The sequence below is a fragment of the Plectropomus leopardus genome, chromosome 5 (assembly GCF_026936395.1).
Source record: "Plectropomus leopardus strain MGB_pleo_1.0 chromosome 5, ASM2693639v1, whole genome shotgun sequence".
NCBI classification, from domain to species: domain Eukaryota; kingdom Metazoa; phylum Chordata; class Actinopteri; order Perciformes; family Serranidae; genus Plectropomus; species Plectropomus leopardus.
This window is the reverse complement of record NC_142180.1, coordinates 16519797-16535087: the sequence shown is the minus strand read 5'-3', so window position 1 is coordinate 16535087 and position 15291 is coordinate 16519797. Positions and strand designations below refer to the sequence as shown.

The 15291-nt window shown below is 38.8% G+C and overlaps 1 protein-coding gene across 1 annotated transcript; it reads left to right on the top strand.

The window, feature by feature from the left end:
• The first annotated feature begins 789 nt into the window (after positions 1 to 789).
• On the top strand, positions 790 to 14822 carry slc35e1 (solute carrier family 35 member E1). The gene is made up of 6 exons (XM_042515513.2): positions 790 to 1243; positions 4096 to 4166; positions 7780 to 7917; positions 9526 to 9651; positions 9739 to 9984; positions 10604 to 14822. The coding sequence occupies exons 1-6, from the start codon at positions 916 to 918 to the stop codon at positions 10829 to 10831; spliced, it is 1137 nt and encodes a 378-aa protein (XP_042371447.1). The 5' UTR covers positions 790 to 915; the 3' UTR covers positions 10832 to 14822.
• Positions 14823 to 15291: the final 469 nt, after the last annotated feature.

Below are 15291 nucleotides of genomic sequence, written 5' to 3'. Positions count from 1 at the left end.
AATTCCCAAATCATGCATTTTAACCCTTAGAGACAGTTGTAATATTACGCACACTCTGTCGCTCTGCCTGCAAAATGCGCTTTTCAAATTCAAGCTTGAAAAAAATATGACACATTAACATGAGTTTCTACTTTCAATAAGTTTATTTTTTTAACCAACATCAGTCCTAATCATAAATACCAAGTACAATTTCAACCCTTTAAATGGCAGTTTTTGTCATGATGCTGCTATGCTTTAGATGAATGACTATACTACATGCAAAGTAGATTTAAAAAAAAAAAAAATTATCACAGCCTAAGATATGTCAATGATTAGCAGCAACATTGATTGTGACACTGCACCTAGTGGAAATTTCTCCATATGCCACATGTGGTAAAAAATGATGTTATCAGGTGGAAAATAGTAAAAAATTGCAAATTCCGAGACAAAATCCCAGAATGATACCCAGCAATATTGCAACACATGTTTTGGTGACTGTGGGATCAAAATTGCATTTTGAAATTTTTTGAATTTCAATTGCATTGTTTGAATTGGTTTCAATGGGACAGTGTTTGCACTGAACAGTATGAATGTAACATTTTTGTTTACGCAGTGTATTTCAGACTTATTGTAGGAGCTGAGCTTGAACTTCAAAGAGTAAACAAATTTACATAATCTTGCCAAAATGTATGCGGTGTGCATGAACACAACAATTATTTTTTAAAAATGAAGAATGAAAATTATGTAAAATGCGCCAAACAGTTAAGTGCAGCTCCATTTTTAAACCGCATGTCCGTGAATGTCTTTTATTTTGAAACCAGTGACCGGAAGCTGTGCGTGCCCTCCATCACTGGAGCTCTGACGGCGGAGCAGCGCTTCCCTCCCCCGATTCAGCCAGACACACACCGCCGATGACTCGTCACTCCGCGCTGGAAGATGGCTACGGCGGACCGGCCCCCTGTTAGGGAAGGGATCCGGATAATTTTCCTGTGTGTGGGCTGGTACACGGTCAGCTCGGGGGGCAACATCGTGAACAAAATTATCCTAAATGGATTCCCGTACCCGGTCACGGTCTCTCTGTTTCATATTATCTCTATCGTCGTCTTCCTCCCGCCGCTGTTGCGGGCATGGGGAGTCCCCAAAACAGAACTGCCGAGCAGGTACTACCGGTGGTACATACTGCCTCTAGCTTTCGGAAAATACTTTGCATCCGTGTCGGCACACTTCAGCATATGGAAAGTACCCGTTTCATATGCGCACACGGGTGAGTACAGCGGATTTGGGTTAATTTGGGTACTAGCACGAGGCCACCTGGGTAACTTGATGATGTGTCTGTTACCGTCAGCTGATGTTAGCTTCGCGGCTAACGCAGGACAACTCGGCGACACCGACATTGAACCAGCCTGTGGGCCCTGGGTTAGTTTGGCGTTATGGAGGTCGTGAACTGAAGGGCTTTTATAAATGTATTAAGTTACTGTGGGTCCGCTGACTACAAATTGGTCAGCTTTAGGCTCCATTTAAGAAAACTAACCCGCTACTGTTAGCTTGGTAGCCAACTTAATTAAGGCGACGTCAGGGGGGGAGGGTCCATCACTGAACCTGCTCCGTGTTGCTTCTCTAACTTTGATCTCAGACTTTAAATCACATCACAGCTCCCTGTGTGACTCATTTTTTTTCCTGAGAAACACTGTTTTCTTCATTATTAGGTTACCAGCTGTGAAATTAAATAACGCTAACTGACTGTCGTATGTAAGTTACACTCAGTTGCCACTTTAGCAGGTACACCTTCAGTACTGTGTAAAAGTATTAAACCACCTCTAATTTTATTTATGAAAGGCAATAATGATCATACATATTTATTTCTCAGTAGTCTCTTGAAACATAGAGATCCAATCCAAAAATTAGAGGAAATAAGTATACAGCACTAAAACTCAAATATTTCAGAATAAAATAACTGATGTAGGCTGAAGTTGCAAGTATTTAGTGTGACTTCCGTTTCCACTTAGCAAGTCTTAATCTCTCTTGGCCAGACAATGTAAGATTTACACAAGGTTACATTCAAGGCATGCCCAAAACTCAATATTGATTGATTAAGCTATCTTTTGTTATGGTTTTATGATTCATGTTTACACTATTTATGGACTTAAGTCTTAAAAGGCCATTTTGTTCTGACTTCTTTGGTGTTTTAATGCATGGTGCGTGTTCTCTTCATTCTATCTATCTATCTACATAAGTGTACAAAGAAGAGTTTTAGAAAGTCAGATCTCGTCAAAGGCTACAGTGAACAGATGTAGTTTTTTTGCTTTCTTTTAAAATTATTTTTGTGAGCTTGCTTCTCCATGTACATAGTGTGTTCCATAGCTTTGGCACGTAATTGACAAAAGGCTGCATCCCCAATTTTCTTTTGAGTGTCCAATAAACCAGCAGCAGATGATGACAGTGTTTGTGAAGGTGCATAGTTGACAAGGGAGATAGCGTTGTTGCTTGGTCCAAGGCTATTTAGAGCTTTGTATACAAGGAGGAGGACCTTAAAAAACAAAGATGTCAGTCAGGATGCCCCCAGTTGGGAGAAGTAGGTTGGAGTCTGACATGGATCTAAGCAATTTACTGTTGCTGAGGGGTAAAGAACATTTATTAGTAAAATAAGGAAACATCCTCCAAAATTACCATAAGGGTGTCTAGGGTATATAGGGTAAAACATTTTTTTAACCTTAACAGCCTTCATGACAGTAGGATTTATGGTAGAGCTGTTGTTAAGACTCCTTTAAATTTCTTCTGACTGAAACCTGTGTTTAAAACAGTCCTAGATCTAGTGATCTAGATCTAGAGATCACTAGATCTAGAGATCTAGTGATCTCTCTGAACTTGTCTTAGAAGTCAGTAAACTTAAAATGGCACATTTTTGCAGGTTATGACGTCCTGTTAACCACTTACTTCCAAGTATTTATTGCAGTGCTGTTGCATTAGGTCAAATAAAGTGGCAACTCAGTGTTTAGTAAAGCCCAGGTGAGAAAGTTTTAAGCAGAACCTCTTTTACAACAATTTAAAGTCTTCTTATGGCCTTTGTACATAATTTAGGAGCCATTGCTGCCATATTGATATAGTGTTATTTATTTTGTCTTTGTGGGTGATACTCTCAACTGGTTTTACTTGCTAAAACATGTAGATATATTCCATCAGTTTCCATCAGTATTTGTGAAGCCACTCACAGCGAGTTAGCTTTGCCAGTAAAAATGTACTCTCAGTTGTGGGTCTAACGCAACAATCCTGTAATTCGTCCTGCCGTCCTGGTTTTATTGTTCAGATTTAGTTGAGACTGCTTTAAGGAGGAGTCAATTCAACTTTGATTATTTTGTGGTGCAGTTAAACTTTATTGTATTATTGGAGTATTGGTGAGAGGGGGGATTCTCATGTGAATTGAACTCTCATTGATAGAAATCAAGTGGAGAAAATAACACAACCATCTAACCACAGTGTCCAAAATGACCATAAAGGTGAATCATTACCACTTGTATTTACTGCATCAGTTTTAGCTAGATGTACCAAATAAACAGGTAACTGAGAGAATTATAAAATCATGATATGAATAGTCCTCCTAACCCTTTAATAGTTTGTCCTAACTTTAATTTGAAGTACACAGACTGTAAAAGAAACTATTCTTTGCCTGTTTTGACCTCCATCAAGCTATTTCAAGGAACTGTGATGGTCCATGGACACACTTAAGAGTAACACCTGCCATGTCTGTTAAATCTCTCAGTCTCTCTTTTAAGTATATATGTTGCTTTACTTTAACTGGTCTGTTGTTGTGGATGGTTGTTTCAACAGTGCTGGATAGTTTTGATGACTTTTTGTAGTCTAACTTTAGCACATTTATTAAAAGGGTTGGGGTCAAATCTCTTGCGTAAAACTCTAATTGTTGGTAACACACACCAGTATAAAACTGGTTGTACGCCACTCAGTGACGCAGTACAATCAAGATGTGTTTGACACACCCCTGGCTCTGATGTAGGAGTACTGTATGATTTGTACTCTCTACCTGCTGCTGTTAATTGGCAAGTAAACAAACTGATTGTTATACCTTCCAAGCTGACAGTGTACTTTTTTTTTCTTCCACAGTCAAAGCCACAATGCCAATATGGGTTGTTCTGTTATCAAGAATTATCATGAGGGAGAAGCAAACCACAAAGGTGAGTAGGTTAAGACAAACAAGGCACAAGGCGTGCTCTGTTTGAGACTCGGCAGTGGTGATGTGGCACAGTCCTGCGCCTGTACGGCATCTCGTATTACGGCCCTATGCGGGGGCTTTTGTCCCTGAAGTTAAAAAGATTTTCTGTGGGAGAGGGGTCGGAGGTCAGAGAGGGAAACTTTTTATTTACATCAGCCGTCCAAATTCACCTGTTGAATCCTCAAATTCACTCACAACTTTTCATATAACAGGTGCCACCTGGGTTTGTGTTCATGTATGACTTTGAAAGGTTGATTTAATTCATGCAAAGTATTTTGGTGTGGAAAAGCTCATGTGGTTGAACATTTCCAGAGCAGGGAGCAGAGTACTATAAAGGAAAACAATCTCAAATTTTGTGGCTCAAAGGTGTAATGTGTTTAGAGGACAAAACACCTGTTGAGTGCACACACTACTTGTTAAAAATAAATCCAAGAGCCTAGGAAAACACAGGAGGGATTTATTTATACTAGATGTTTACACTAGATCAAGAAACGGGATTACGTATATCCCGGAGAACAAATACAAGTATTACGTCAGCATGATATTAAACACAACTTATTCACACATAAAACAAAACCTCTAAGTATTTCTGTTTTTCTTTAATCACAATTTTATTCACAACAGTTTGTAAAATAACATGATCATGCGGCTGCATACAAATTAGCTCAAAGTTAACCATTTTCTATGTTAATCAATCTGTTGGTCTATGAAATGTAAAAAATAATAGTTTTTTAAAAAAAGGCCACAATCCTACACACTGGACTTAATTTTCAGTCAATGACAGATTGATCACTAGACGAATCGTTTCAGCTCCACAGTTACTACTCAGCCATAAACACCCTGGCTCATCTTGGCTTGTTCGCTCTGTAGATGAACCAAAACATAAATTGAAACCTTGCAACGTCTAAATTAGTCTCGATACGCCTCCCTCCATATATATTATACAAAGCATAACAGAGCGCTATGCAAAATACTGTATTATACAAAACCATTCAAGGGGAAATATCTATTGTCTCCATGCACGCATGCATGTTACCTTTTCATCTGTCCAACTAAAAATTGTCATCTGCTTTACTTGCCATAATGTAGCTCCGTCTTAGTAGAGTGTACTTTGCACTTGTTGTTTTGTTAGACAAATCAAATCTCAGTGAAGATTTTTTTTTAAGTCAATATCTGTCATTTCTTAGTGTGAAAGAATCAGGATTGGAGGCCAAAATATTGGTTTACAACATATGACTATTTGGGATAATGCATATTAATTTCTCATCCTGATAGTGGGACATTTTACAGTCCAGGTTTCCCAGATTTAAATAACGAGACGTTTGTGTCTAACATTAGCTTGTCATGTTTACTTTTACAGTTGACAGTTCAGTAGTCAGACAGGCTGGGTCCACAGGGAATGTAGGTGTTAATGACGTGTGACTGTGTGTGTGCAGAGATCCTGTTTGTGAAACAGCAGGCCTTACTGTACTGCACCCAAGAACTTCAGGTTGTTTGAAACACATAAGACGCACACTCTATGAAGGAAATAAGTTTTTACTGTCTATACAAATAAACACAGAGCAGATAATACACGGGATATAAACAGACAAGAACATTACAATACAAACAACGTGCCCGGGTTATTTAAGGCATTGTTAAAACATCTGAAAGAATGAAAAAAACCTTAATTGAAATACCTCAGTTTATTGTTTACACTTGACTCAGCTTTGTTCAAACACAGACTATAGAACATATACTCAATGGCTTCTTTATTAACACTTGAACAACAGTGTAAAAAAACAAGTGCACTTTATGGTAGAACAGTTGTATTGAACAGCATTATAATGCACAAGTGTGCCGAATAAAGTGGAGACAGTAGTTCTAAAAAGAAGTTATGATTTACCAGAACCCTCTTCAAATGCACTTGAATGAATCGCCAGCTTTTCCCTTTCCTTGCAGAAAGCCTTCAGGATGAATGAAAATCATGAAACTCGAAATGGGGACGGATACGTAGGCCTCTGCCAAAATAGATGAAGTCTCTCTTAATTTATTAGGGTTTCAACAAAACAGCATGTTCAGTGTGTTAGCAGAAGATAATTTTGTTCCCCTGGAGCTGCGCTGGATACATCCTGTTGAAATGTTTAATCATCAACCAACAAATTAAGAGAGCTGGCTTATGAGCACAGTGTACAGTTTTGGCGTTGAGCCAATTAAATGCACACAGTCCACCCGCAATGGGAACTCCTTCCTGTTTTACCTTTTCTTTTACAACCTCTTCTAACTACTGCTCTTTGAGTTTTTCGTTTTTGTTGCTTATGTTTCTGTGTTTTATTTTATTTTTTGCACGTATGAGAAAGAGCTGCAAAGATAAGTTAATTGAAAGAAAATTAATTGGCAACTATTTTGATTGTTGATTAAACGTTTCAGTCATTAATAGGCAATACGATATGCAGTTTCAGCCTTAGTATAATGCAATTTACGTGGACAGTTAAGCTGAGGGCAGCTGGATCTTCTGATGGCAGTAAACTGGAATTGCACAATAATCACTGTGTGCAGTGTTTTCTCAGTTTTACTCTATGTTTGGATTAGGGGAGGAGAGTGGGTGTGCAAGTGGGTTTCATAAGAACTGCATGTCTCTATCATTTCTCATGATCCAACATGATCAAATGATCCATTTCAAGATGCAAATGAAGAGGTCGTTTCAGTCCATGTGGTGTTGTCTCCAACGGGGTGATCTCAGATAAATGAAAGTATGCCCAGCTGCAGCTAAAGGCGTGACAATGTTTTCTCATCATTTTAACATCCTTTTAGAGTTTTGTGCTTTGTGCAGTTTTGCAGAGTTTACAGCAAAAGTATTATTAAGTTATTTATTTTGGGTTTCTTCGGGAGGTTAAATTGTGTCTGTGCATTTGATTTTAGGCTTAGAGGATTGTTGGAAACGTTACCTTACATTTTTTTTGTGCAAAAACTCATTTTAGTGCTCTTACTAGCCTGTCAACGTGACTGTGGTAATGAAACAGGGTTCACTGTGCAGCTTTCAGCAGCATGTGGCTAAATCAGGAGCCTCAGTTCAAGGACAAAGAACTTTCAGGGGAAAAGAGGCTCAGAGACTCTGACTGATGAAGACACAGTGGTGTTGAAATGTTTGTTTGTTCAGTTAAACGTCTCAAATCAATCTGTGCTTGAGTCCTTTCCTCTTCTGTACTCAGATGATTTGTTGATGTTTTAGCAATGCTTAACTTTGCTCGCTAAACAAATGAGAGGCAGCATCAGGCCAATCAGATTCTTACTCATTTTAGTATTTATCCAACTAGCAATTACTTTCATTAAAGATTAATTATATTATTTTCTTTAGTGATTGTTTTGTCTATAAACAGGAAAAAATGTCTGTTACAATTTCCTGTAGCCCGCTGTAGTGTTTTCATAATGCTTTTACTTAGTTTAACCAACAGTCCAAAATCCAGAGATTTGAGTCACATGGGAAACACTCATTGATGCAGCAGCTTTGCTGTACTGGTTATAAACTGCTATAGTGTTGTTTTTCTTGGTTTCTGCTGACTCTGTCTTGTGTCTCTGTGTGGTCTTTATCATAGGTGTACATATCGCTCATCCCCATCATCGGAGGAGTGCTGCTGGCCACAGCGACTGAGCTGTCCTTTGATCTCTCAGGACTAATCAGCGCCCTGGCTGCCACGCTCTGCTTCTCTCTGCAAAACATTTTCTCCAAAAAGGTAACTCGTTTTTCTCCTGCCTCACGATGAGCAGGGTGGTAGAGGGGGGTTGTAAAAATGCGATTAGAAAAGAGAAGTGGTTTTGCGTTGAAAAAAATCAGGAAGAGCAACTGGATTTCACAAATGGCCACTAAAGTAACTATAATCACCAAAGTGTGTTTTTCCTTTCAGCTTTAGGCACGGTGTATCTAATTGTTGCTGTCATGGTTAATTATTGTGTTCATAAATACAAATGTACTTGTATGTGCAAGGACTGTGACGGTATGATTTTTTTATTCTTGCTGATATTAAAAAGCAACATACGTTTTTAGAATCTATGATGATCTGGTCACACCTCTCACACAGAATGTGAAAAGTGGTCAGTTTTTGCAAATTTAGTGTAATAGACTGTAATTTTTGTTACAACTTCAGTAATATCTGCTGTCTTGCATTAAACTCAGAGTCTCTGTCTTTGCGATCTGTGGCTCAGCAACCGTCAGTGTCGAGAGGCTGTTACTCGTGATGTGTAACTACTCAGATGTGTACATTGGGCGGGACAATGAGCAAGGCTGCAGTAGTGACTGCAGACAGAGAGTATGCATCAGAGCCAAAACAGTGCATTTTTAGAAGCAATTGTTAAATCAGCCAAAAAAATGACCTCACCACTGTGATTGTGTCATATATTCATATATATATTATATATATATATTCATACACCGAAGGTGGCAACTTCAGGCTTAGTGTCTTGCCTAAGGACACTTCAGTACACAAACAGGAGGAGCTTGGGATTTAAATTACGACCTGCTCTACCTTCCTCTATCTACCTTGTCATGATGACAGGTCTAAAATCACCATATATGTATGCTTCAGGCAGTGGGAAGTTTGTGTTGTTTAGATCCCTTTAAACTTACATTGAGCTTTGATATCGTAAACGGTATTACATGTTCATTTAAGAATAACTGGAGAAGTCAGTCAACACACAAAGGAGGGGAAGGAGGACTGAAGGGGGAATCAATCCTCTTCATACTGAATTTAGGTGAATCCAGTCACAAGATGGTTGATGTACTGATAAACCACAACGATGCAATGAACATATTCTCTCAAAAGCATCAAAATGAAACAGTAAAAATTGAAATATTTCCATCTCTGACTGCTACATTTTCATGCAAATCATACCCACAATTTCACTGGGATTTTCTTTTTTTATTACTTGTCGTTTACCACAAGTTCAGCTTTTGGCAACTCCACAACAAAATCATCAGGTTTTGGACACAATTATTAGAGTTTAAAACAAATGAGGAAACTTAAACCAAGGTTTAAAATGACTCCACTCTCACCAAACAGGCTTTTTTTTTAAGGTTTCAAGGGATGCGCTATTGTTTTTAAGGAGCAGAGACCGTGTCCAATCCCCATGTCATGTGTATTTTTTTTTTTTTTAGCAGAAGTAGAATTAGTGTCTTGATATCACTTAAAAAATTATTTTACTTTGATTTGATTTGATCATGTTCAAATGTGTAGAGGACAACAGAAGGTATCGAAACAGGGAAAGAGCCAAGACTTTACATCACTCTCTGCCTGGTTTCTGATTCCTTTTTGGTCTGTAACTGACCTTTTTTTCCTTTTTTAAAGGTGTTGCGGGACACAAGAGTCCACCACTTGAGACTGCTAAACGTCCTGGGCTTCAATGCAGTTATCTTCATGCTGCCCACCTGGGTTCTGGTGGATCTCTCTGTGTTTCTTGTTAATGGAGACCTGGTAAGTAGCAGCAAAAGTTGTTTTATTTTTGGTAGCTTCCAGCAGCATCTGGCTTAACGTGGCCTGACCTCACTGCTCTCCTCACAGACGGACATCTCAGGATGGACGAGTACCTTCATCCTCCTGCTCATCAGCGGTTTTTGCAACTTTGCTCAGAACGTCATCGCCTTCAGCGTACTGAACCTTGTCAGCCCACTCAGCTACGCCGTCGCCAACGCCACCAAGAGGATCATGGTCATTAGCATCTCACTGCTAATGCTGCGCAACCCGGTCACCCTCACAAACGTCCTGGGTATGATGACAGCCATAGTCGGGGTCTTCCTCTACAACAAGGTGAGTCACCACGATGAATTGGATGGAAGAGCGAGAGGACAAAAAACAATTAAACCTTCGATTGATCCTTTTTTTATTGAAAACTCTTCATCAGCCAATTACACCAGCGCTGATGTTCATTTGACAAGCTAAAATCAGAAGATACTGGTCCAATTTATGGGTGTTTGCAAACACTGATTCATCCTGCAGTCTATACTTGTTATTTTTTTAAAAAGTTCTGCTTTGGCTTTATTTTATGGTAAGAATAAAATAATAATAATGCATTCTTTTCAATGGCAACCAGCTGCCACTATGTGCTCTATATAAAGTGTGCAGTCTATATGTGCTTTGCCAGCGTTTTTTTACATTTACAGTTGCACTCTGCTAAATCATAAAATGCTTGGTACTCTGCCTAAAAGCAACTTTCTATTTCTGTAACTCTCCATCCAACTTGTGTCTGTATTCCACTGACGTTAATGTAAATAGTAAAGTCAAGTTACACTTTGTTTATCCTTTTTGTGGGCATGTTTGACCCACGCAAACTATTAAGAATAATTGGGGAGCCACAATGCGATGCCAGGGAACCAGCTCCAAAGACACTCATTGATTTCAATCCATTTGCCCTTCTCCTCGCCAACAGGCCAAGTATGACGCTAACAAAGAGAAGAAGCTGCTGCCAAGCACCAAGCAGGACCTGATGTCCTTTGACAACCCGGCGCTGGAGAAGATCCAGGCCAACGGGTCAGTGCCTTTCTCCCACGGCTCAGAGCAGCAGCACAGCTGGAACAACGTGCTGACCGACCACTTCCAGTACAGCCGGCAGGCCTACACGACAAACTACAGCAGCAACCACCAGTACGTGGTGTAAAGGAGGAATCTGTCCTCGCTCTGGGTGGCCGTCATAGACATTGCTGTGTGTAGCCGCCCCCCAGCAGCGGGACGCAGCCTCGCTCCAAACATGAGACTGAAGGCAAGTGCTGTTTGTTGTGGATAAGAAGAATGAGATGGCCAGTGACGGGACCTCTCCCACGCTCCTCCCTGTCTGAACTTTTCTTTCTGACGGCTTTGCTGTGTGTCATATATTTATTTGTTTGGTACAGACTGTACGGGATGGTCTGAGAGGAAACAAAACTTAAATCAACGGTTGTCAGACATTTTGGTGACGGATTGAGGCATGTTGTCCAGATACAGAATTGTGCACAGCAGGTGGACACGTAAAAGGTAGTTCATGAATAATTTACACCTCACTGTCTGGAAGTGTCTGAAAGAGTTCTGTTTTCACAGCCAGCCATAATATCTTTGGGTTTTTTTCTTCACTTTTAGAGGGAAGGATGTCAGCTGTAATTATTTAATATGAACAGTCATGTTTATATTTGTAACAGACACATCTCAGTGGAAGGTCTTAAAGGTATACTATGCAGGATTTTCCAAAAAGCAATGTATAGACTCAAACATAAGTAAGTGTATTTACCTGCAGAGACTCTGCCCTTTGCCTGTACTTTCTTATTTTCTCCTTATTATGCTGTGTTTGGGATGTTCCTGGGCAGTGTGCAGGTGAGACCAGGACTTTATAAATAGGAAGTTACGGAAATGCCGCACACAGTGCCTGAAAAAACGCAAGTATAACGAGCAGAAAAGCTTAGCAGTTACAAACAGTAACTGGCAATTCCTGCATAGTATACCATTCACATTTAGGTTTTAAACTAAATTGGCTACTTTAGTTAAAAGCACCGCTGCAGACTCTGTCTGGTGTCAGTGTTAAGTGTAGATATGAAACTGACTGCACTCACGAAATTACCAGTGCCTGATGAAGAAAAATGACTAAATAAAAAAAATTCAAAAATCCGTTCATTATGTCTGCAAGAAACTGATGGTCATAAAAGTTTTGCTCAGTCAGTTCAGTAAAAATTCACACCTACTGTCAGCAAGTGTTTAGATGCCACAATCAGAGACAAACACCTAAACACACTCAAAGCCTTCTTGTCTTTAACCTGAGATAATCTTTCAGAGTGAGACCAGTTCTGTCACCCAGAACAGTCAGTGACCTCCCACAGACCTTCCCCAAAATAATAAATAAGTTTGTTCGTCATGAAGCGTAAATGTAAAAAGTTCAATTAGATTTACCAAAACAAAGCATCTTTTCTGTTTACACGCTGTAAGGATGCTAATGTTTCATCATTCTTAGGGGTTCTAACCATGTAAACTATAATAGAGATGCTAAAATGAATTCTTTTGCTGTAATAGTTTGAATCGATTAAAAACAATGCATAGTTCTGTTTTAAATTGATGATTGGTATTTATTGATCTGCAAAGCTTCTCAGGCAGAGTGAGATTTTGTCTCATGTCAGACGATTTTTGTCAGCCTGAACCAAAGCTGCTCTGTCGCGATTATGTTTTTTAAACAGAGGCGCGGTTTGAGTTTGCACATCATGAAACATCTAAATGTGTTATGCAGGTTGTGACTGTCAAATGACTTTGAAGACCTGGTGTTTTAATTTAAAGCATTATTTGTAAAATTGGTGTCAGACAGTCACCGGACATATTCAAAATGAGACATGCATGAAATCACTGGTTTGATGTGCGCATTTAAAGATTCAACTGTAACTTTAGCTGGACAGAGGTCTGATTAGTGTTATTCATTGACAATGTTTGCAACTAATCATTTATTAATGAAAAGCCTTTTTTTACTGTTTGAAGAACAGTTTAATTTCGTAAAAACCAGTCACTTGTTTTTCTCCTTGCAGGATCTTAGATGCACACTGAGCATCTCACTGCAGCAATATGATGTTTTAATGCTTTTTATGTTTTTTTTGATGATGCACATGTGTCAGCATCTAAAATCAAAATATTTCTGCTCATTTATTTTGTAGAGTCAATGCACGTTAATTGCATTTTTGTAAAAGTGCCAGTTGTAGCCCGTGAGCTTGTTTTATTTCAGTTGTAGCCCCTGGTAGATGTGGATATGGGAATAATGTGGTTATATTCTAATAATATGGTTTGTAGGGTACAGTGTTTGTCTTCTGTGACAAATTAAAAACACTGTCACAGTATTTAGTCTGGAGAAACCCCCCAAAAGAGCTCTGTGGGGTTGGTGCGCTCTGGGCTTCCCACAGACAAACTAGTATCAATAATTGTCCAGTTTTTGATTTTTTTTTATAGAAAACCAGCTCTTAGTGTTGAGATAGTTTGTAGCTGACGTAGTTTTTGGGATCCTGGGAACCTGCAGCTGCTCTGTTTTTCTTCAGCAGGGAGGGAAGTCTCCACCTTCTGTGTTACACTGATCAACCAGAAAACACCTGTTTGATGTCATGTAATGGATTTCAGCAGTCTGGGAGAAAATACTACTTTATTTAAATGTGTTTTTCTGTTATGACTGCTGCTGTAGTTCTTAGTGTGTTGACAATGTTACACTTTGAGGCTGTACTTTGTGGTGGTGTACTGCGTTAGATTGAAACTTAGTACAAATATCAGACATTCATTCATTTTATCACCACAAACTGCAGCCTCAAAAGATCACAATATTGAGAACCTCAGAGTCAGCATCGATTAAAATGATAGATTTCATAAAGGTAGTTTTTATGTTCTGTTTTTAGTCAACCATAAAACTTCACCAACATTCTCTATATTAACACTAAATTATAATCTAATACAAGTTGCTCATAATGCCCAAACAGTGGAGAATTTACACCCATCTCTGCAGCTCTATGTGTTTGGTTTTACGGTGGCACATTTGTAGTTAAATATTTATGATCTCATCAACTCCTGCAAGCAGCAGTTTCAGGCACCTGGAATAAACCACATATATACTAACTTCCCAACATCAAACAGCAGACACATTCACTAAATGGCTACAGAGCAAAGTGGACCATGTAACAGCTAAAGCACCAGATAATTATAAAATCAGTGAAGACCCAAACGGAGCTTAAAGATGAGATATAATTCATTCAGATATCATTCAAATACTTTCAGAAACAATCAAAATAAGGCAAGCTTCTTAACTCTGTATTTCAATATAAGCCTTTATGACAAAAAAAAAAAAAGCTTTTTCTGCATGTCAAAATGGTGCAATAGATAAAATGTGACATATCATGCACCCCTACATGATTAGATATATGAAGAACAGGAAAGTCCATCAACCAGTTCTGGGGAGCAACTTTTAAGAAATTATCTACAGCTGAGAAATGTGTTCACATGATAAACAGCAGTGTGACATCGACAATATCCAAACAAGACAATTCAAAGAGAAACAGCACAATCCTTTCATAAAGAATGTAATACTCACATGCAACCTGCAGAAAGAAATAAGTCACATCTGAACCCTTTGTCTCACTGTGGCTCATGTTTTAAGACTCTTTGATTTCTTCATGTTTTTTTCTTCCTCATGTTGCCAAAAGCCATTTGCAATAAGTATAAACTCTGTATGCTAATGCACGACAGGATGGAGGCCTTGTTTGCAGGTGGACAAGATGTAAAAGTTCATAAACTACATGTTGTAGTTAATGAACTTCCTTGTGATTTTGTTTTTCCGTGTCATGCTGGCTGTTTGTTTTCGCACAGTGAGCGAACTGGGAGAATACTGTTAATTTGGATGTTGGGTCACTCCTGTAAAGCTTTTAACTGGGATTTAAATGTCAGTGAATGAAGAGAGGGGAACATACCTTGTAAAACTTATTGTTTTTGTGCATTTGACTGATCTGGAGGTGGACTTTTTACTTAAATGACGTTTATAGATTTTTATTTATGGTACAAACGTGTACAGAGGTGCAGCTATGCACAGTCTTGTCTGCTTATATGTTTAGTAAATGCTATTTTTAAATGTTGAGGGAATGGGGGGAATAAATGCATTATGGATTACTGAACATATTGAATGCCTTTGTTAATACATAATAATAAGAATTTTATGCTGTTGTGTAAACTTTGCAGAAAAGAGGGAAATTTGACAACTCAAAGAGTATTGTCAGCCACACTTTGAATGATAATAATTTTACATGTTGCATTAGCACCATACTGTGTGTGTAATTTAAGGAGAACAGGTGTTAAATGTTGCACCTGTAGCCTTCAGGTTCAAAAACCAAGAACAAATTTGCTCTTTTCTGCCTGGCATCAAAGTAACAAGAGTCCTGTTTTCCAGCTGAAACTGGTTCATCTCAAAGGTGAACATCACTGTCAAGATGGTCAGGATGTGGAAGAATAACGTGGAGGCAAACGTCCTCACTCGGAGTGTAGCTTTAATGAATTAACTGTGGTTTGTGATCAGAGTTGAGTGTTTTGAAAGCTCACGAAGCTGAAGAAGGCAAAGCCAAAGATAAAAAGTCTTGTAGATGATAA

What these genes read in the sequence shown, in the direction of transcription:
- slc35e1 (XM_042515513.2), top strand. Translation starts at nt 916, where the DNA reads ATGGCTACGGCGGACCGGCCCCCTGTTAGGGAAGGGATCCGGATAATT. An exon ending in GGGAGAAGCAAACCACAAAG is followed by an intron (nt 4,167 to 7,779) that starts GTGAGTAGGTTA and finishes TCTTTATCATAG; the next exon opens with GTGTACATATCGCTCATCCC. An exon ending in AAAACATTTTCTCCAAAAAG is followed by an intron (nt 7,918 to 9,525) that starts GTAACTCGTTTT and finishes CCTTTTTTAAAG; the next exon opens with GTGTTGCGGGACACAAGAGT.